Genomic DNA, 18,297 nt, shown 5'->3' on the forward strand with positions numbered 1-18,297 from the left:
AGAAAAGCTACAAGACTTATTCAGTAACTCCATTTGACCTGACATGCATGACTTTTGCTTTGTACGAGTCATTCTTAGCTTATCTATGATATCCATGCAGTGACTGCAGGACAGAATAGATGATCAGCAATAGTAAACAGAGATCCTCCCACACCCCACGAGAAAGAAAGAGTATCACTGCATCTCCAGCCCCCTGTACCTTTTAGTGCGACGGAACATGTTGCTGGATGGTATCGAGGTGTGACTCTCAGCAGCAGCAGCTGGTCGGTGAGTAAGAGCAGTCACAAACCAGCAGAGGGTCTCTGGTGGAATATCAACCCGATGCCACACATGTTTAGAGCTCCAACTACCTTCAAATGTCTGTGTGAGTGTGTCCAAGCACCAGAGGAGAGCGAGATAAAAACAGAGTGAGGGAGGGAGAGAGAGAGAGAGAGAGAGAGAGAGAGAGAGAGAGAGAGAGAGAGAGAGAGAGAGAGAGAGATGGAAAGAGGAAGAGGGTGGGTCTGTCTTTGAGAAACAACAACAAAAGGCATTGGAGGATTGTGGGTCGGTTCTTTCTCAAGGCTACAGTGCAGTTTTTTTGTTTTCCTGTGTGTGTCACTGCACCAAATGGTCCCATTGCCGAGCTGAAAGCTTCCACTGCAGGCTATTTACACCATGAATGAAGGAGGCAGAGAGTGAGGGGAGGTTAATTCGTCTCAGAGGTGGAGAGGGAAGTGACTGAAGTCATGTTGGATGTTACATAACAGCGCAGCAAGATTGAGAATGAAATCAAAGATTATATGAACAAAAAAGAAACAACAACAAACAGCTAAGCTGGTGAGACAACGAGCACCAAGCACACAAACTGTGAATGGGTGTGTTTCGCACATGAATGAAAGCAAAAGGAATGAAAGTATAGCCAATTCCTCCCAGCTCATCTATAATGGATGGGAGGGGGCTGATGGTGTCCTGCAGAGGGAGGCGGCGAGTGATGCGAAGGAGGCAGCGACGGGCCGAGTCCAGATGGAAATGCCGTCGAGAGAGAAGGGACGAAAATGGGAGGCAGCGGTGGAGAGGCAGTGGCGAGACGGATGGAAGGAGGCAAACAGAGCCGGTCTGTGGCTTCATTTCATGTCTGATTACCCGTGATGAGGAGGGGATGAGGAGGGCGGGGAGGCGCAGAGAAGATGGATAGGACAGGCACCAGTGAGGAGGGTGGAAGGAGGGGTGAGGCTGAGACATTTCAGACACAAACACAGACTCACGCACAGGTTTGCTCTTAATGCTGTTGGGGTGCAAAAAGGTAAATAACATCATTTGAGCTCCAAGGAATCTCTAGAAATCTGTTTACAAAACCAAAGCCAAAGCCGCATTATTAAATGGCTGCGGTTCTCAGACAGCATTGAATTATAAACAGGAATTATTTAAGGATAGAAACCTCCGTATGGACTAAAGAACTATTGTCAAAACCACTTTCTGTGAAGACAGTTCATCCCTGCATTTACAAATACAACTGATAAGACAAACATGATGAGAAGACTGGGTGCTGCACAACATTAGTTAAACTTGATTATGTTGAGTATTATATCATAATATCAAGTTTGTAATCTTGATATCTTTATGCTATGGAATTAGTAGAGGAACCTTTCAGTGCTCTTTCTGTTTTTGGGCCCACATCCAGCCACAGTGCCATGTTTATTTCCACTTTTGTTTTAAAATGATCACATGCACATCTGCAGTTTACCAGCAATGTTTCAAAAGTGGAGCAAATTGCAGTTCACAACACGATTCAGAGCAGTAGGAATCAATCTATATGTGGACATGCAGAGCCTGAATTCAGTCAATATCCATCTTCTACATTCACTTGATTTAAATTAAGTTCTGAAGCCAATCCCAACTGGATATGGATGAATACACCCAGGTCTCCCAGAGAGACATAGAGATTTACCCCGACGGGCAAAAGAACCAATTACCCTGACACCCTGATATATTTTTAGGGAGAAGCCTAGAAACCCACATAGAGAACAGGCAAACAATGCAGAGCAAGGTTCTGCTGTGAAGAAACAGAGGTTACCACTGAGCACCACCACCACCACCTTAAGTGCAATGTTCCCAATTCATTTTGAGTTTTTGGTCTATTCGTGATCCTCACCAAAAGTACAGAAGTAGAAATACTTTATTCAGTTTAATCAATTCTCTAAACCTCTAATGAGAAAATGCAACAAGAAGAAAGTAGAGTAAGAAGAAAGAAAGAAAGAAAGAAAGAAAGAAAGAAAGAAAGAAAGAAAAGAAAAATGAAGGGTGAAATAGAGCCAAGTAGGTGTGTGACACACAAGTAAGTTATGCTTCTTCTTCAAGGCAACACTTAATTAAATAGATGGAAGCGCACAATGTCTTTGAATAGAGAAGTAAATATTTACCACCAGGCAGAGTGTTAGAGGGAGATAAAGAGAGAAGGAGAAGTGAGACAGGATTAAGAAAGGAGAAGAAGCAGGAAGGCAGAGGAGTGGAAATGAGATAGCGAGACACAAAAGGATTATTAACCGTGGACTGTGAGGAGAGAGGAGGGGAGATAAAGGGCGAGACACTGAGCGGCCGGAAAAAGGCAGCACGGCTGTTCAGCACCACGGACAGCGCCCAGAACTTTGGCTGGCCTCCATCAGACTCTTCAGGAGTTCTCTCCCTCCTCCTCCTCCTCCTCCTCCTCCTCCTCCTCCTCCTCCTCCTCCTCCTCCTCCTCCTCCTCCTCCACCCAACACCGTGCAGACTTCCCACTGCGTTCAAAGCCAACGTGCAAATCATGGCAATGAGCTCAGGGGGAGAAACCTCACTCATGAACAAGCTCGGCGGGGAACAAGTGGGATTGTTTTTCTTTCTCAGAGAGACCCAAGCTCTCCCCGCAGAGGAAAGGAGAAGAGGGAGGGCAGGAGGGGGAGAAGCAAAGGTAACACTCACCTGCTGTTTTTGCGAGGCAGGGGCAAATCCTTCTGGTAGAAACACAGAGAGAGAGAGAGAGAGAGAGAGAGAGAGAGAGAGAGAGAGAGAGAGAGAGAGAGAGAGAGAGAGAGAGAGAGAGAGAGAGAGAGAGAGAGAGAGAGAGAGAGAGAGAGAGATCAGGTACAAACTCACAAATATACACTTTAAGATACATTTATGTGAATGCTACCTAATTAAACCTGTAAAATCAATCAAATGAATAAAAAAAAATTGCAATAGAATAGGTTTGCAATAGGTTTTTTCCTGATCATTATTGTTAGTTTGGTAGAAAGATTTCTGCCATTTTCAGAATTTTGCCATGTAAATGCAAACACATAAACATCAACGTTGTCATTTAAACAGGACCTTAAAGTAAAATTGAGTGAAAATTCTAGGAATGATATTAACTGCAATTATATAATCAACTGTAAATGACAAAATCTTATTTCTTGTAAAATACTGTTGGCCTTTATGGTCGTGATCTTTAATGAATGTGTGAAGAAAATGCATCCTTAATAGCTGTTCAGTTTTGTAATTTTTTTTGGTCCAGAATCTGAGAAGAACATATGAACTTATAATCACTCAGCTAATCATGCTGTCACATTAGTGTCCCTCCCAGGAGATCAAACTCAAGATGATACTAATAAAAATAAGTTTGTCAGTTCGCTAATTGTCAATGACCATTGATCCACTTCCGCTCTGATCTGTGGAGTCTGAATGGAAAGACATCACGGAGCTGAAACTGCAGCAAAACAGAAGCAGCAGGAGCGGCGCTGGATCTGCTGCCAGCATAAACTGGCCAGGGAGGAAACGGGGGACGGTGTAAACAAGGCCGGAGCAGAGGGCGAGAGGTGGGCGGCTCAGTGTGACGCCGGGGGAGTTACTCCCCTGCAGCCACGTCCTCCAGTATTCTCCGCGTCTGCGTTGTGCACCACAAGGTTAATGAAGCCGGAGCCTCCCAGACGAGGCCATTACGAGGCGCGTACCTCCAGATGCAATTAATCCATTAGCTGCTTCACACCTCCTCCTGTCAGTCGCTGGGTAACCTTGTTAAAGTGCTGTTAGCGCGACGCTGACCTCCCGCTAACCTCAGTCAGTGCTATTATAGTTAACCTTCAGATATAGATCCAGGGTGGGAGGCAGCGCGTGGCTTCACACTTGCTGTCATGTAGCATATTTTTACACCGTGACACAAAAGCAAACCACGAGTTGAACGTCAGGTACCAGCTGAGGAGGAATCCAAGGAGCGAGGTGACGCCAACAGAGAGGAAAACGGCCAACCATAGTCCTGAATTCTCTTCCTTGGGTCAAAAGCTAAGTCGAAGGCTAAGTGGTTGTTGATCAGCATGTGTCGGGGTTTGACATGATAACAGAGGCAAATCCCTCCTTACAAGGACGACTGAATATTCAACCCATTGATCCCCCTTCGCTTTGTCCTTCATTGATCTGGCTAATTGACCCTGAGCTGTCAGAGCCCTGGAGATGTCTAACACACTGGTTTGACACTGAAGAGGAGCGCTAGCTGGCCAAACAAACCTGATCCCAAACACGACCACATACCAACTCTGCTTGTATGTTTCAGTACAAAGAGGATACCTCTGGGTGGGGAAGTAAAAATCCCAATGGTCGAGTAAAAAAAATAAACACAGTTGTTGAAACATCTGTTTCTCATTGCGCTTACGCATTGTCCATATTTAGCTCTCTGTGTGATGCAGGAACAATAATCCCAACCAACAATCATGGATGATATTTGAATTGTTTCTTCTGTGGCTGAAGTATTTATTCTTCCTTTTTTGCATGATGAATCCAGACACGACCAGCTGCTGTGGGTATTTTATGGTGGATTTACGTTTAAACGATAGTGAACGTCATTCACTAACAAGCACAACAGGAAGAATGGCGCTTCCTTGACATTTAATAATAAGCAAAGTAGCATCATGACTTGCTTTGGTGTGTATATCTGCTTTTGAACTATCGACCAAGCACTTGCATCTGCAGTTACATCTCAAGAGGAAACAGGAAGTGCACGTCAGAGGTTGCCATCATCTTCACGTCCAAAACACCCTCAAAATAATCAGATAAGACGAATCCATGAAGCCTCCGAGGCTCAGGAGATAGACAGCTCCATCATCTGCACCTCATCCTGTCCTCGGGGGAAACTTAGAGCCCCCATGTGGCTCCTGATTGGGAAGAAACTGCTTTAGAGGTCACAACCTCCTGAAGATTAACTGCCAAGTCATTCAAGTGAAAAGATGAAAAGTAGATAATACCCCACTAAAACCTAAAATCCTGAGAAAACAAGTGGTCTGAAAGTATAATCAACCAGCAAAACGTCTATTTAAAAACTGTTAGAATGAACGACAGTAGAGGAATTTATTGTAAAGATTACTATAACAGTTAAAAAACTACTAGAATTCCACTTTCTAGGTTAAATTTGAATACATTCACCAAAACAGCTTTGACATGTATTCATATTGTACAACTAAAGTTGTGCTGGAAATGATTTTTAGCTGATTCTGAATTAACGCAGGGTTTAGAATTCTCAATAATCATGTTGTGCACGCTCTTGGCTCTAGGGGGGGGGGGGGTGGGGGGGGGGGGGGGGGGGGGGGCATATTGCAATATGGAGCCTTTGTCTGTTTCTGCAGAAAGTCTCCACCTCTGAGTCTGGTTCTACAGGTTTCTTCCTGTTAAAATTAGTTTGTACTTTCCATCAACACTTATGTGAAATTATTTTATTGGTTTTCTCTGTTAAATCGCCTTGAGATTACCAGCTAGCTGAGAAAATACAATATGACAGTATAATGACCTATAAATATCTACAACTCCCATATTTCTTGTTATCCATCTTATATAACATGTTCTAGTACACCCTGGACACTTATGTTGACACCTACAGGCAGTCTGGGATCAGAAGTTTTAACTCACGTGCATGTTTTTTTTAGCAGTAGGAAAAAACTAATACAACAAGAAGAACATGCAAACTTCCTAATGAAAACATTACCATCCTTCCTTACACATTCGAATGAATATGTTCAAATACCCAATAAGATTTCTGGATCCATTAACATACATCGTCTAACTCGTCCATGGCACGGCTTTGATGCTCATATCTGCATGATATGATATTACCAAAAATGACCAAAGATCTTAAGATAAGAATTATTTTCAGAAGAATAAACACCAAATGCAAATAGTCGTGGATAAGAAGCTGGCACACTGAACAAAGTCTATTTCTGTGAAGAGTGTCTGTGTTCCTGTCATGTGTCGTCTCTCTCCAACATAACTCCCGCCCAGTATTAACAGTCCAGGCCAGTCGATTAAAACGCAGAAACTCTAACGAAACTCAATTATTGAATCCCGCAGAAGACTTGGCCTTCATTAACCCGGCAGGAATCCCATCCCAACCGTGACTCCATCACCCACACTTGTGTGTTTACATTTCTTGCTGTCGCTCGGCATCGGGACGGCTTTCCTTCATAATCCTCCATTCCACTTTAATTTGGAAAAAGGTCACAAAGTGGAAACTCTATTTCCTGCTTCCAATCTCGACTTGATCGGCGGTCACTGGGCCAGGAGACGAGCTGCTTCTAATTTGTCTCTGTAACTCACTGTGATACTGTTCATGATGCTGGACATGTGACCAAATAAGGAAAAATACTTATAAATCATTCAATTCATATATGCTTTTATAATTTTGTTTCATTTTAGGTGGGTTATTTTTCCTAATTACAATTGGAGTCTGCCTTTTTTTCCTCCTCTTCTCACCTTTTGTGTTTCTCTTTTTTTTTCCCCCAAACTTTGAAAAGTAATTTTCATTGTACATGTGCAATGACAATAAAAGGTGATTTGATTTGATTTGATTTGATAAATTGCATTTGCCCTTTTTTTACAGGATGGACAAATAGATGCAAACATGTATTCAAATACAGCCATTCCCAACCTTAAGGTCACAAGATTAAAACAACTCAAATTAAGTTTTACATAAGAAATATTAATCTTGACGAATTGATAGTTTTGCATTTGGAATGATCATTCTGGTCAGAAATATACAGAAACAAATCAAGGTAAATGCAAAAACGTCCACCCCCCCCCCCCCAAACCCCCCCCCCACCCCCAAGATTTAATGGATCCCTAGAGAGGAGTCAACCAATGTTTTCCTCTTCTGCTGTGAGAGCTCGTAATATTATGACAGTCTGAATGAGCAAAGAAAACACAGTCCTCCCCCCACGTTAGGACCCTCGGATGAAACCGAAGCCTGTCACTTAATTCTCTGGTGGTGTAATAAGCTTGTCAGAATGTTTCGCTTCTTGCCGAGCGCATGATTGCGTGTCCCACGTCACGACATGCCGGGAAGAAAATGTTTTAAAAAGCATCATCTGAGGGGATTCACGGAGCTCAGGCTAATTCTCCCTGAGTCCTGCTAATGAAGTCTGGAGGTGGTGAAGGGTGACTGACGTGCAGGCGGAGGGGCTTTGTCACAAATATGACATGGCCACCGATCACAGATAAGAGAGCGCTTTACTCCAGCAACTCATATGACAGGAGCAACTGTGTATTATTATTTTTTAATCCAGGTTTATCGAGCCCTTCTGGAGTGGGGGTGGGGGTTGCTGACGTATGAGCTTCTATATGCTGCTCTCTGATCTCCCCCGGTGGTCCCAGGCTGTCACTCTGACAGCAAATAACATGTTTGTGAGAAGGAAATCGGTGGAAACACTGATTCATATTCCGACCCTCTCACTGGAGGGACACTGGCCCATTGCCTTGTGACGACTGGCCTTTTGAACTTTTCCTTCTATTAACCCATTTCTGTCAAAGCATATTCACATTAAGCACTAAGAAACTTAATGAGCAACGCTGTCTGTGGGCACGCACAATTTCACTGTGCATGATATACATATCACTGAAGACTGAAGTGTAGTAAATTCTGCATGGAAACTTATTTGGCCAATCGGGTGGAGCAATCCAGCCTCGATGACCACCCAGCAGGGTTTCACTCACAACAAGGTGTAAATTAGGGCCAAGAGAAGCAGCACTGTTATTCGGAAGAGCAAATCCTAAAGCGCAATACTCAAAAAGTTACTGGGAGCTCACATGTTGATCTGACATCAGGCAGAATTCTGTCTGAAGTTTTTCACACGTCTCCAATTAGATATATATCCAATGTCAGACTTTTGAACTTGGACATTTTTAAACGTGACTATGATGGTTTATCAGTACATTTCATCATATGCAAGTGCCATATTGCAATAGTTGTTTACACAGCAGTGTAATATTTTTTCTTCTTTTAAATATCTCGACACATCGATGGTCCATGAGAACTCAAACACAAGGAACCAAACATTTTGAAGGAATCCTATCAAACACCTACCTACCTCGTTCTCATGTTAACAGCTTGGTAGCACAAATTGTGTAATTAATCTATTGATTAATACTGACGACACTAACCAGAAAACCATCCAGAAACACACTAATGCAGTAATCCAACCTGTGAGGTGAGAATGCTAACCACTACAATCAAATGTCACAGTTCAATTCATTAAAATAAAAACATGTCATAATGCTTCAAATATATCCATATTTTTATTACTGTGTATTTTATAGATTCACAAAATCATCTATTTGTACTGGTCTCATATTCGTAGCATTTCTCCATTTTCATTTAAAATACCTGAGCTCCCACCATCCAGCCACAACACCCAGCTTCTTCAAGGGAACACGAACTGATGAGAACACTTTGATAGGGGCCAAAACATCTTCAGTCCACTTGGCTCAATTCTCTTGCTTTGAGATGCTTCTCACCTCTTCTCTAACCCCCAGGCTCTGTTTATGGACGGTTAAGCAAATCTCATCACAAAAACATAAATATCACGATGCGAACTGGGATTGAAATGCCCGCACAAGTTATTTTGTGACTATAACATCCCCACACTGCTGTGTCAGGAGAGCCTGTTTGAGCTAAATGGTCTGATGCAGGTAGTAAACCAGCCGATAAAAGCTCCCTCACTGCCGTGTCCTTCAAGTCATATTGGCTGCACTGGAGAAATAAAAAAAAGGCCCCATAATAACGAAATGGCATTAGGTTTCCCTCTCTGGTGGCTCGGCCGGGCTGCACCAGCCTGTCTGGGGGAAGCGGGTGAGAGCAGGGGAAATGTGGGGATCAATCAAAGAGTGAGGTGCTGCCAGGAGGCGGCGAGCAAAGCAGCCATCATCCGCGGTGCTGACGGAGTCTCTGTCCAGGCTCTGACAGGGGGGGGGGGGGGGGGGGCAGGAGGGGCGACCGTCACACAGCATGCGAGAGAATAAATGTACATTAACAACAAAGATTTACCGAAGGCCAGTGTGTATAAAAATCCGCACAAGGGAGCTGTTGGGGGGGACACACATGAAACCTAATGGACTCATTTACATTATTTGCAGTTGTTTATCATATCATCGGCTTTTAACATGTCAAGTTGTTCAGTCAAGATGCTGCTGTTATCGTAGTGAGAGACAGTTCCTCTGCTGGCCCCCCTCAACTTTTATTTATAGACCGAATTCTCAGATATTTATAAGATATTTACCTCAAATTTTGACATTGCCAATTCAACCATATTGCCGTCAATCATTTAAATTCCCCTGATTGTGCAAGTTGTTCTTAATGAATCACTTACAAACTGCAAGTGTAATATATGTATGTGTAACTTGGAATGTTTCATAAATTCTCTCATCTCGATTTGCCGGTCGATCTTCATTCCTACCCTCACCTATGGTCATGAACTATGGGTCATGACCGAAAGAATGAGATCCCGGATACAAGCGGCTGAAATGAGCTTCCTCCGTAGGGTGGCTGAGCGCACCCTTGGAGAGGGAGCCAGCACCTGTTTCGGATGCCCCCTGGACGCCTCCCTAGGGAGGTGTTCCGGGCATGTCCCTCCGGTAGGAGGCCTCGGGGCAGACCCAGGACACGCTGGAGGGACTATGTCTCTCGGCTGGCCTGGGAACGTCTTGGGGTGCCACCGGAGGAGCTGGAGGAAGTGTCTGAGGTGAGGGAAGTCTGGGCAACTCTGCTCGGACTGCTGCCTCCGTGACCCGGCCCCGGATAAGCGGTAGACAATGGATGGATGGATGGATGGATAATGCTGTATGTGCGCTATTGTGTTGTTGCCTTCTTTGTTGTTTACCGGGAAAAAATAAACATTGTGGTGTGCACCTGAGGGGGAGGGTCTCCCTATCAGAATGGAGTGGGTGTGTCGGTCACGTGGTGTGGTGTTGGTAGTGGGGAGGTGTTATCAGGGGAAGTACGGTGACACAAAGGGGTTGGTTATTGAGAGGTGAACTGTCAGTGCTGTGCGAGAAAATAAAAGAAAGCGACTCGACTCCTTCGTCCGTCTCCTCTTTCTCCGCCTCCACAACATATTAATAAAAAATAAAAAAAAGGCTTGTTCAGCAAGTTCTTGTTGCGCTTCTGATCTGCTGCCTTTGTCGATCAGAGTCACGGTCGCAACTTGTTCAAGGTGTTCTATCAGGGGAGAATCTTGAGTTTCTTTTTCCCTTTTTCTAACCCTTCAAAATTTGAACAGAATTTTTGAGCAGGAGAGTCTCCTCTGTCATTTAATCATGTTTTGAAGCAGACATGATGTCCTTCCTCAGAGGAGATAGTGGTTTCTTGGTGGCACATTTTGGCACTCTGGGGGTTCAATTTTATATTTCTCAAATTTTTTCGCCAGTCTTGATGAGTGTGCAAAAATTGGCGAGTTTTTGGGCGCGTTCAGGGGGTCAAATTTGGGCTCAAAGCCGCCTCAGCAGTGAAAGAAAAATACAATAACAATAAGAAACATTACAAATACAATAGGGTCTGGGCCTCCAGGCCGTTTGTCCCAGAAAACTCTCTCCTTAGTTCATCATTAAGATAATTTATAGGCAGCAAAACTAGGAGTCAAGAAACTGGTGAAATGACAATATTGCTACTTAAGCTGCCTCTGAAATGTTTAGCATTGTATGCACTCCCTGAAAGACAACAAATGATCCACCATCACACCAATATCGGTTACGGTGAGTATTTTCAGCTTATTTATTCATTAAACTAACTAAACTTCTGCAAGAACAGTAAATGACACAGCCACAGCCAGAATGAGTATCAATATTAATTTGAAATTATTCATACATTTTAAATCCTTAATAAACTGCTAGCAAATATTCAACAAGCAATGTATAAGTCATTAACAAATGGCTATTAATGGTTTATTAACTGCTTATAACGGATAGTTATTATAAAGTGTTACCACAATTTCTACTCCCAATATCTATATGTCAGAGGAATTACCAAGTTGTTTTGAGATGAACTTCATGAACTTCAATGTTTCTATTTATCATGAATCTCATTGTTATTGTTGCCGCAGACGTTACACACACGAGCCAGAAAGCTAAACAGAGATCGCAATGCATCATGGGAGTGACCCCTGACTCCCTCACTGCAGGGGAACGGGGTGTGTCACCATATGGTGCTGTGGGAATGATTGCATGCAAGTGTGTGTGTGTGTGTGTGTGTGTGTGTGTGTGTGTGTGTGTGTGTGTGTGTGTGTGTGTGTGTGTGTGTGTGTGTGTGTGTGTGTGTGTGTGTGTGTGTGTGTGTGTGTGTGTGTGTGTGTGTGATGAGTCTCTGGGGGATGACAGAGCCGCTGAATAGAGCCCACTGAGCCAATCACATGTCGACACACAGATTCACAGACACACAGGAGTGAAGATAACTCACGGGCATAAAACTCCTGCCTCACACTCACACACACACACACACACACACACACACACACACACACACACACACACACACACACACACACACACACACACACACACACACACACAAACACACACAAACACACACAATACATCATTGTGCTGGCCTGACCATATCTATAAAATGCCAGGGACTTTGTGAGTGTGATTAATTCCTTGGCAGCTCCTGTCGTACATCACGGCAAGGATGACGAGACATGAAACCATCAGCAAGCCTCGCCACTAATCCTCCCTTTATTCTGTCTTTTCTCTTTATCGGCCTCCCTTTTCCCCCCGATTCTCCTCCTCACTGGCACAATAACTGATATGAACAAGGGAACATTACATGCACATACTGAGGGGCTCATGGCTGCTCAGCTCTCTGCACTGAATCACTGAGGAGGAGGAGGAGGGGGAGGGGGAGGAGGAGGAGGAGGAAGAGTAAGGGGGGGTGACCCCTGGTTAAGCAGTCGGCTTTATAATGCATGAGCTCAGTCATTTGAACACGTCAGATCAGTATGCATGACTGGCCTTTCATTACGCACACCCCGCTAAGGAGACTGAAGATACCCAAAGAAGAAGACGTACACACAAGAGAGAGGCTGGCGTCACCGTGACGACGGCACAATGCCGCCGCCAACATGACATGTGCAGAACAAAAGCTTCATCTGAGTGACGTGCCGTCAAAACAACACAGCTAAAACACTGAGGTTATCAGGAAAATTACAGGGAATCAACTGAGAAACTTTCACAACTTGTGGTTTATCATTTCTCATAGTTTAATAATTCTGCTGTTAAACTATGCGATCGCTGTTATTCCAAACACTAAATAAATCATCACACAACATGTTCACAATGGCTCAATTATTTAGTTATAGTTATAGTTATAGTTTCCCATATTTCCCATATTTTCCCATATTTATTTTATGTGGACATCAACCCTTGACATCATTTGCTCCCCAATGTAATAAAAAGCAGTGAGACAATAAATCTGTAATAAAAACAACATAGTTTTGTATAATAGCAAACTTGTGCTTGCAGACAGTAACAGTTATTGCTAGTTGAGTTAAAATACCCTCAACCTCTGACTCCAAGGACATCCGATAGGCAGATCAATGAAAGAATATGTATATTAATCATTATAATTAGGCAAATTTTAAGAATTAAACAGATTTCAATGCTGAGCTTGTGGTGCGAGTGGTTGCAGTGGTTAACAACAAGCTAACGGATGCTGGCAGTTTTCGGTGCTACATATATTTTTAAGACAATGCTCCAGGGTTTACTCGGCACTGATACAACAATATCTGTGTAATGAACTGAAAACAAATTGCACTTACTATGTAATTTTTTACAAAACCTTGTGCTATCGAAAAGTCATCTTTATTGCGAGCAGAGTTCAGATATCCTGGATATAAACGCTGCCAATTGACTGCAGAAGTCAGACATCTGTGCATTGATTGAAGAATATTTTTCTGATACTAGTTATGTATGTCTCAAGAATTAATATCCAATATTTCTTTTTTTCCGCAAGCTTGAAGCACGAGCTTCAAGCTTGTGTTGAAGCTCGTGCTAACTGCAAGCAAACTGTGTTAACGGCTTTATGAACTATTGATAAATTCCTGTTGGACATAATAGGAACTGCTATGACATTATTTGTGTAATAACATGAAGAAAATCTACAATCACAATACAAGTAAAAAAAAAGATCCTCTTCAAGCAGTTATTCTGAGATAAACTAAAATATCTTCAATATAAGCGCTTAATTCTGACTCTGAGGACATTAGTGATATGTGAACAGAATCATAATTATAAAATAAAAATATCGATGTATGTTTGAAGAATCAATCTCCATTAAAAATAGATTTTATTACCAACCTTGTGCTAGTGTTATAGGAAGTGCTAACTGACGCTAACTATGTTAGTTTCTATCTCAATTGTTGATAAACTCCTGTTGGATGCAATATGAGCTGCTATGACAATATTTGTGTAATAACATGAAGAAAATGTAAAATTACCACACCATTTTTCATAAAAATGTGCTTATATTAGTGAACAGTTACAGTTGCTGCAAGCTGAGTTAAAGCATTTTAATACAAGTATTGAAATAATATTTTTTCTAATCTACTTTAGGTGTGATTTTAGCTGTTTTGTTGTTTGTTGATTTTCTCCACACATTCAATATATAGGTAAACCAACATGGTGAAAGCGATACACCTGTTTTAAGAATGAAGCTCTAGTTTCCTTTAAAACTTTTTCTTTACTTGGATTTAGTCATGCTTTGTTTACCAAGAGGTGCATTTGGAAAAAGTTGAAGTTTTATTTAATTTAAGTGTCTAATTTGCCAACTTCAAGGATGATTTTAATTTGTAATCTCGTGTGCACAGTGAACAAAAATGAGGTAAAATGTTTATTTGCATGTCAGTCATTGAAAGCTGAAGATATTAAAATGTGATAAAGTGAGCTTGTTCAAAATGTGAGGTTAAATGACCAACTCTCGGGAGTCTGTGTGATGAAATGATGAAGCTGAAACAATGGAGAAAACAATCAAACCTGATGAAAGCCGCTCACCTGCAGCCTCCTGCGCCTTATGATCCCGGAGTCATCCATGGCTCAGTGGGGAATCCTCTGGATGGCCCTGATGGAGGGAGGTACCCCCGAGCTAACACTGAGACTCCAGCAAACTGTGATCCGACACAACCGGGCTGCGGCATTAACGCAAAGACCACACAGTAGCGTCCGGACGCGCACGAAGCCAAAAACAGAGCGCGCACACAGTTTAGGGGGGGGGATTATGGTGTCACGTTAATAAGTCCACTTCAAAAGGATAATATAAATGTATCGGGTTGCTGCATTGTCCCTTGGTGTGTGGCTGAAGCGGAGGTTCACTCAGCTGCACACTGCCACACCGCGCCGCGCTCCTTCCCGGACCATCTTGTGCCGGACTTCCGTGCGCTCCGCCGCCGTCCCGCTCAGCGCTCCGAGGCCTCCGCGATCTCCGCAAAGCTCATCCAATACAGCTCCACCTCCTCACCGCTCAACTTCTTCTCTTGTTCCCCATAAATGTCACCGTGGGGGGGGGGGGGGGGGGGGGGGGGGGGGGGGGGGCGCACAAAGGGACGGCGTTATCGCAAAGCTCCGTGCAAACAAGCGGCCGATCGTTGGCTTTCTTCACACATTACTGCGCCTCGCTGAGACGCGCTCCGTCCTCGGACGGGCTGACATTGCCTGGAGGCAAACAATCGTGGAAAAAAAGCACTTATTCTGATCCTCCCGTGTCCACTTCCTCTGAAGTGTGCAGCCACGGAGCAGCGCGGCAGCAGCAACGCGATATTTGCAAACAGTCAGTCCCCGGGATTCCCCGTTGCCCCTCCTCCTACGCGCTCCTCGGATAAACTGAGGAGCATCCGACCCCCTCTGATCCAGAAGATACCACCGGTGTGTTACACACAGGCAGGCCGCTCAGGTGTCCGTTGTGACCGGACCGTGTTGATCCCCACCACCCGGTGACGCGCAGTGTGGATGGAGGAGCTGGTGCGTCAAAGCGGCCTGAGCCAGCTGAGTTCAGCACCACGGACAGAGACACGGGATTATCCGCTCTCCGGTTGGGGGGGGGGGGGGGGGGGGGGGGGGGGGTATTCGTGTGTGTGTGTGTGTGTGTGTGTGTGTGTGTGTGTGTGTGTGTGTGTGTGTGTGCGTGTGTGTGTGTGTGTGTGTGTGTGTGTGTGTGTGTGTGTGTGTGTGTGTGTGTGTGTCTGCGGGGTGAAACGTGCAGAGGGAATATGTGTGTGTCTTATGTTGAAACTGTAACTGTCGTGAAACCTGCAACTCTACAGCTCCCCTGCTTACACTTTCGTATATATGTATAATAATAATAATAATAATAATAATATATATATATATAAAATAATAAGGTCAACTGTAATTAAGAAGGGCAAAATCTAAAACAGCTAAGCATTTAATTACTTGCCTGCTTTTCTATATAATAGATATGAACTGTGATTTCAAATAGCTAAAACCACTTGAAATAGTAAGTAACAACAGCCAACCGTGTAGTTTTGACTAATACAAGAAATTACTATTATGAAATTACTAATAAGACAGATTCAATTTTGCTTTGCAAAAAGAAACAAGCGAAAGTTTTAAACGTTATTGCTGAAACAAATTTAGAGCATCTTTCATCACATCAGATTATATCCAGATTATACAACATCTGCCTGCTGATAATATATCCATCTGATTATAACAAGCAGATCAGATTTTGCTTCGCAGCAACACTACAATATCAGATCGGCACTGTTGGCCAAACAAAATATTTATACCAAAATGTAATTTTTCCCTATACTCTTACCTCATAATACAACTCTGATTATGAATTTGAAACCTGATTCTGGCCATGTAAAGCTTGTGTAATCTTTTGAAAACAAGATTATGGGACATGAACAATGAACACACCTGAGCAGAATCTGCTGCTTATCGTCACAATTTAAGACGGTTTTTGCTGAGTCATGCTGGGCAGAGCCCCGCTGCCACCCATCGCTATACTTCCGATCCCAGCAGACCCACAGCCCTTTGACTGAGTCGTTGCATAATGCCTCGCTGGGGATTAGGACTTTCACACAGTTTTTATATAACATATGGAGCAAGTGGTCCAAACAGCAGGAGCCCCACGACCCATCAAGCAGGCGTCCAGACTGCTTGCATTTAAAGGAAGAGCTATGATCTGCTTTCAAATCACAACTGTGAATAGAAGAAGCAGAAGAATAGCCAGAAGAAGTCTTTTGGTTTTTCTGCTTTGAGGATAAAATGTTCATCTCCATTGTCTGCATAGTCATGCTTTCCATAGCCTTGTTCATGGCCAATAGCATGATACCTGACAATAATGAATTTTTAGTGTAATAAAAATCGAAGTATCATGAAATATTCCAAAAGGTATATAATTGATATATAGCAAAATAGAAACGTTTTTGCAGGTTTTGTGCAATTGATACAAACTCATCATTGTTGTAAACGGTGTTCAGCTATTTTATTGCATAGTTGCTACGAGGCTTCTTCAACTATCGGCTGTAAGATTCATTGACTATAGTGGCTTGAAATTTGGGCCTCTTTTAAATAACATTTCAAGAATTATCAGTCAGAATTCCATAAATGCTGCACGTCTTTACGTCTTCATTCTACTGATGTCTGCCGCATATCGTTAAGCTCTACACTGAGCTTGAAAAAACACATATTTTGTCAGCGAAACAATCTATCTCCTATCTTGGGGCAGACTGACACACCGAGAGTTTGCTATCAGTGGACAAAACAAGAAATTTAACCAATCTACCACCAATCTACAGAAGAATCCCCAGCGATCAGCTGCTCCTCTGACTGCAGGCCAACACGAGAACAAAACAAAGCTTTAATGATACACACAAGCTGATGTGAATGTGAATTTAACAGAGCAAATATAAAATCTCAATCTAAGCCAGGGGAGGTCAAAACAAGAGGGGTCCAATCTGGATCCATTCCAGCCCATGAAATTACAAACACAGCACCAACCTTTCCTTATCAATGAATTGATTGATTGTGATCACATGTATGATGAACACAGACAAATTGAAGAGGTAGAGGATGCGGTTTAGTCTATTTTTCAGCAGGCGGCATCAATGAAAAATGGCTTCAAAATGTTCTGTTCCGAGTTTGAACATCTGCTCTAAACCGTTTCAAACAAAGCTAGATAATGAAGCGACATCCTCGTACATTGCTGTTTATAATTTTGAATACAAATTCCATGTTTACACGTAAATTAAAAGCAAAAAATACAAGGAAAAGGTGGATCTGTGGAGTCTCTGAGCAGAAGGTTGCCCTTGAGTGCGAGATGAGGTGAGACAGTATCCAGAATATAGTTTAATACTTTGTGAAGACAGACAGTTCAATCCCTCCTTCCTACATTGTGAGTCCATGAGAAGATGACGCCACTTTTCTGTATTTATTATGCAACAGTTCCCCAACAGTGCAGTGCAATTCACTCCTGGAGGAAACTGGATAGTTCATGAGCACTTGGATGCACAATCCCGAATGTCTGAACACATCAAGTGTTCCCTGCCCGGATGGATCAGGCCATGAAAGGAAGAAAGAGATATAGCCCCCGTGGAGCGAGAGAGAGCGAGAGAGAGAGATGGAGAATCAGGCGGGAGATGTGAGAAGTTTTCTGGGGACTAAAACAACTGTCACCTATTTAAGCAACAAATGCAAAAAAAAAGAAATTCTGTGCAAATAGTGATTAGAAAACACTTACTTTGCTTCTTCATTTCCACAACAAGCGTTACCGATACCAATACCAATACCAATACTGATACCGATACGCGATAAGCGATGTCAGGAGTTTGGACATTATTCAAAATAACGACAATGACAGAAGTGAGACAGACTGTAAATAACAATCTGTCAAAATATCAAGAGGAAGCCCAAACTATTTGTACAACGCCGGCAACTTAATTACATGTGGACATTTGGACCAGCAGAGTTAGCTCAATATCGCCCTTTAGTTTAAACTCCTACTCTGAACCATGATTAAAAAAAAAAAAAAGTTGCCCTGCT

At 43.0% G+C, this 18,297-nt stretch overlaps 1 protein-coding gene across 1 annotated transcript in view; it reads right to left on the reverse strand.

Annotated features, from left to right (window-relative positions):
- Positions 1-14,325, reverse strand: part of LOC308141594 (microtubule-associated serine/threonine-protein kinase 1-like) — a gene marked incomplete at both ends in the record, with an annotated part of 52,799 nt that extends 38,474 nt beyond the window's left edge. Inside the window, 2 exons of the mRNA XM_080511797.1 lie at positions 2,938-2,969; positions 14,287-14,325. Coding sequence (XP_080367923.1) covers positions 2,938-2,969; positions 14,287-14,325 — 71 coding nt within the window. The remainder of the gene's footprint in view (positions 1-2,937; positions 2,970-14,286) is intronic.
- Between the last annotated feature and the right edge of the window lie 3,972 nt (positions 14,326-18,297).

Source organism: Blennius ocellaris (assembly GCF_963422515.1).
Source record: "Blennius ocellaris genome assembly, chromosome: 16".
In the NCBI taxonomy this organism is placed as follows: Eukaryota; Metazoa; Chordata; class Actinopteri; order Blenniiformes; family Blenniidae; genus Blennius; species Blennius ocellaris.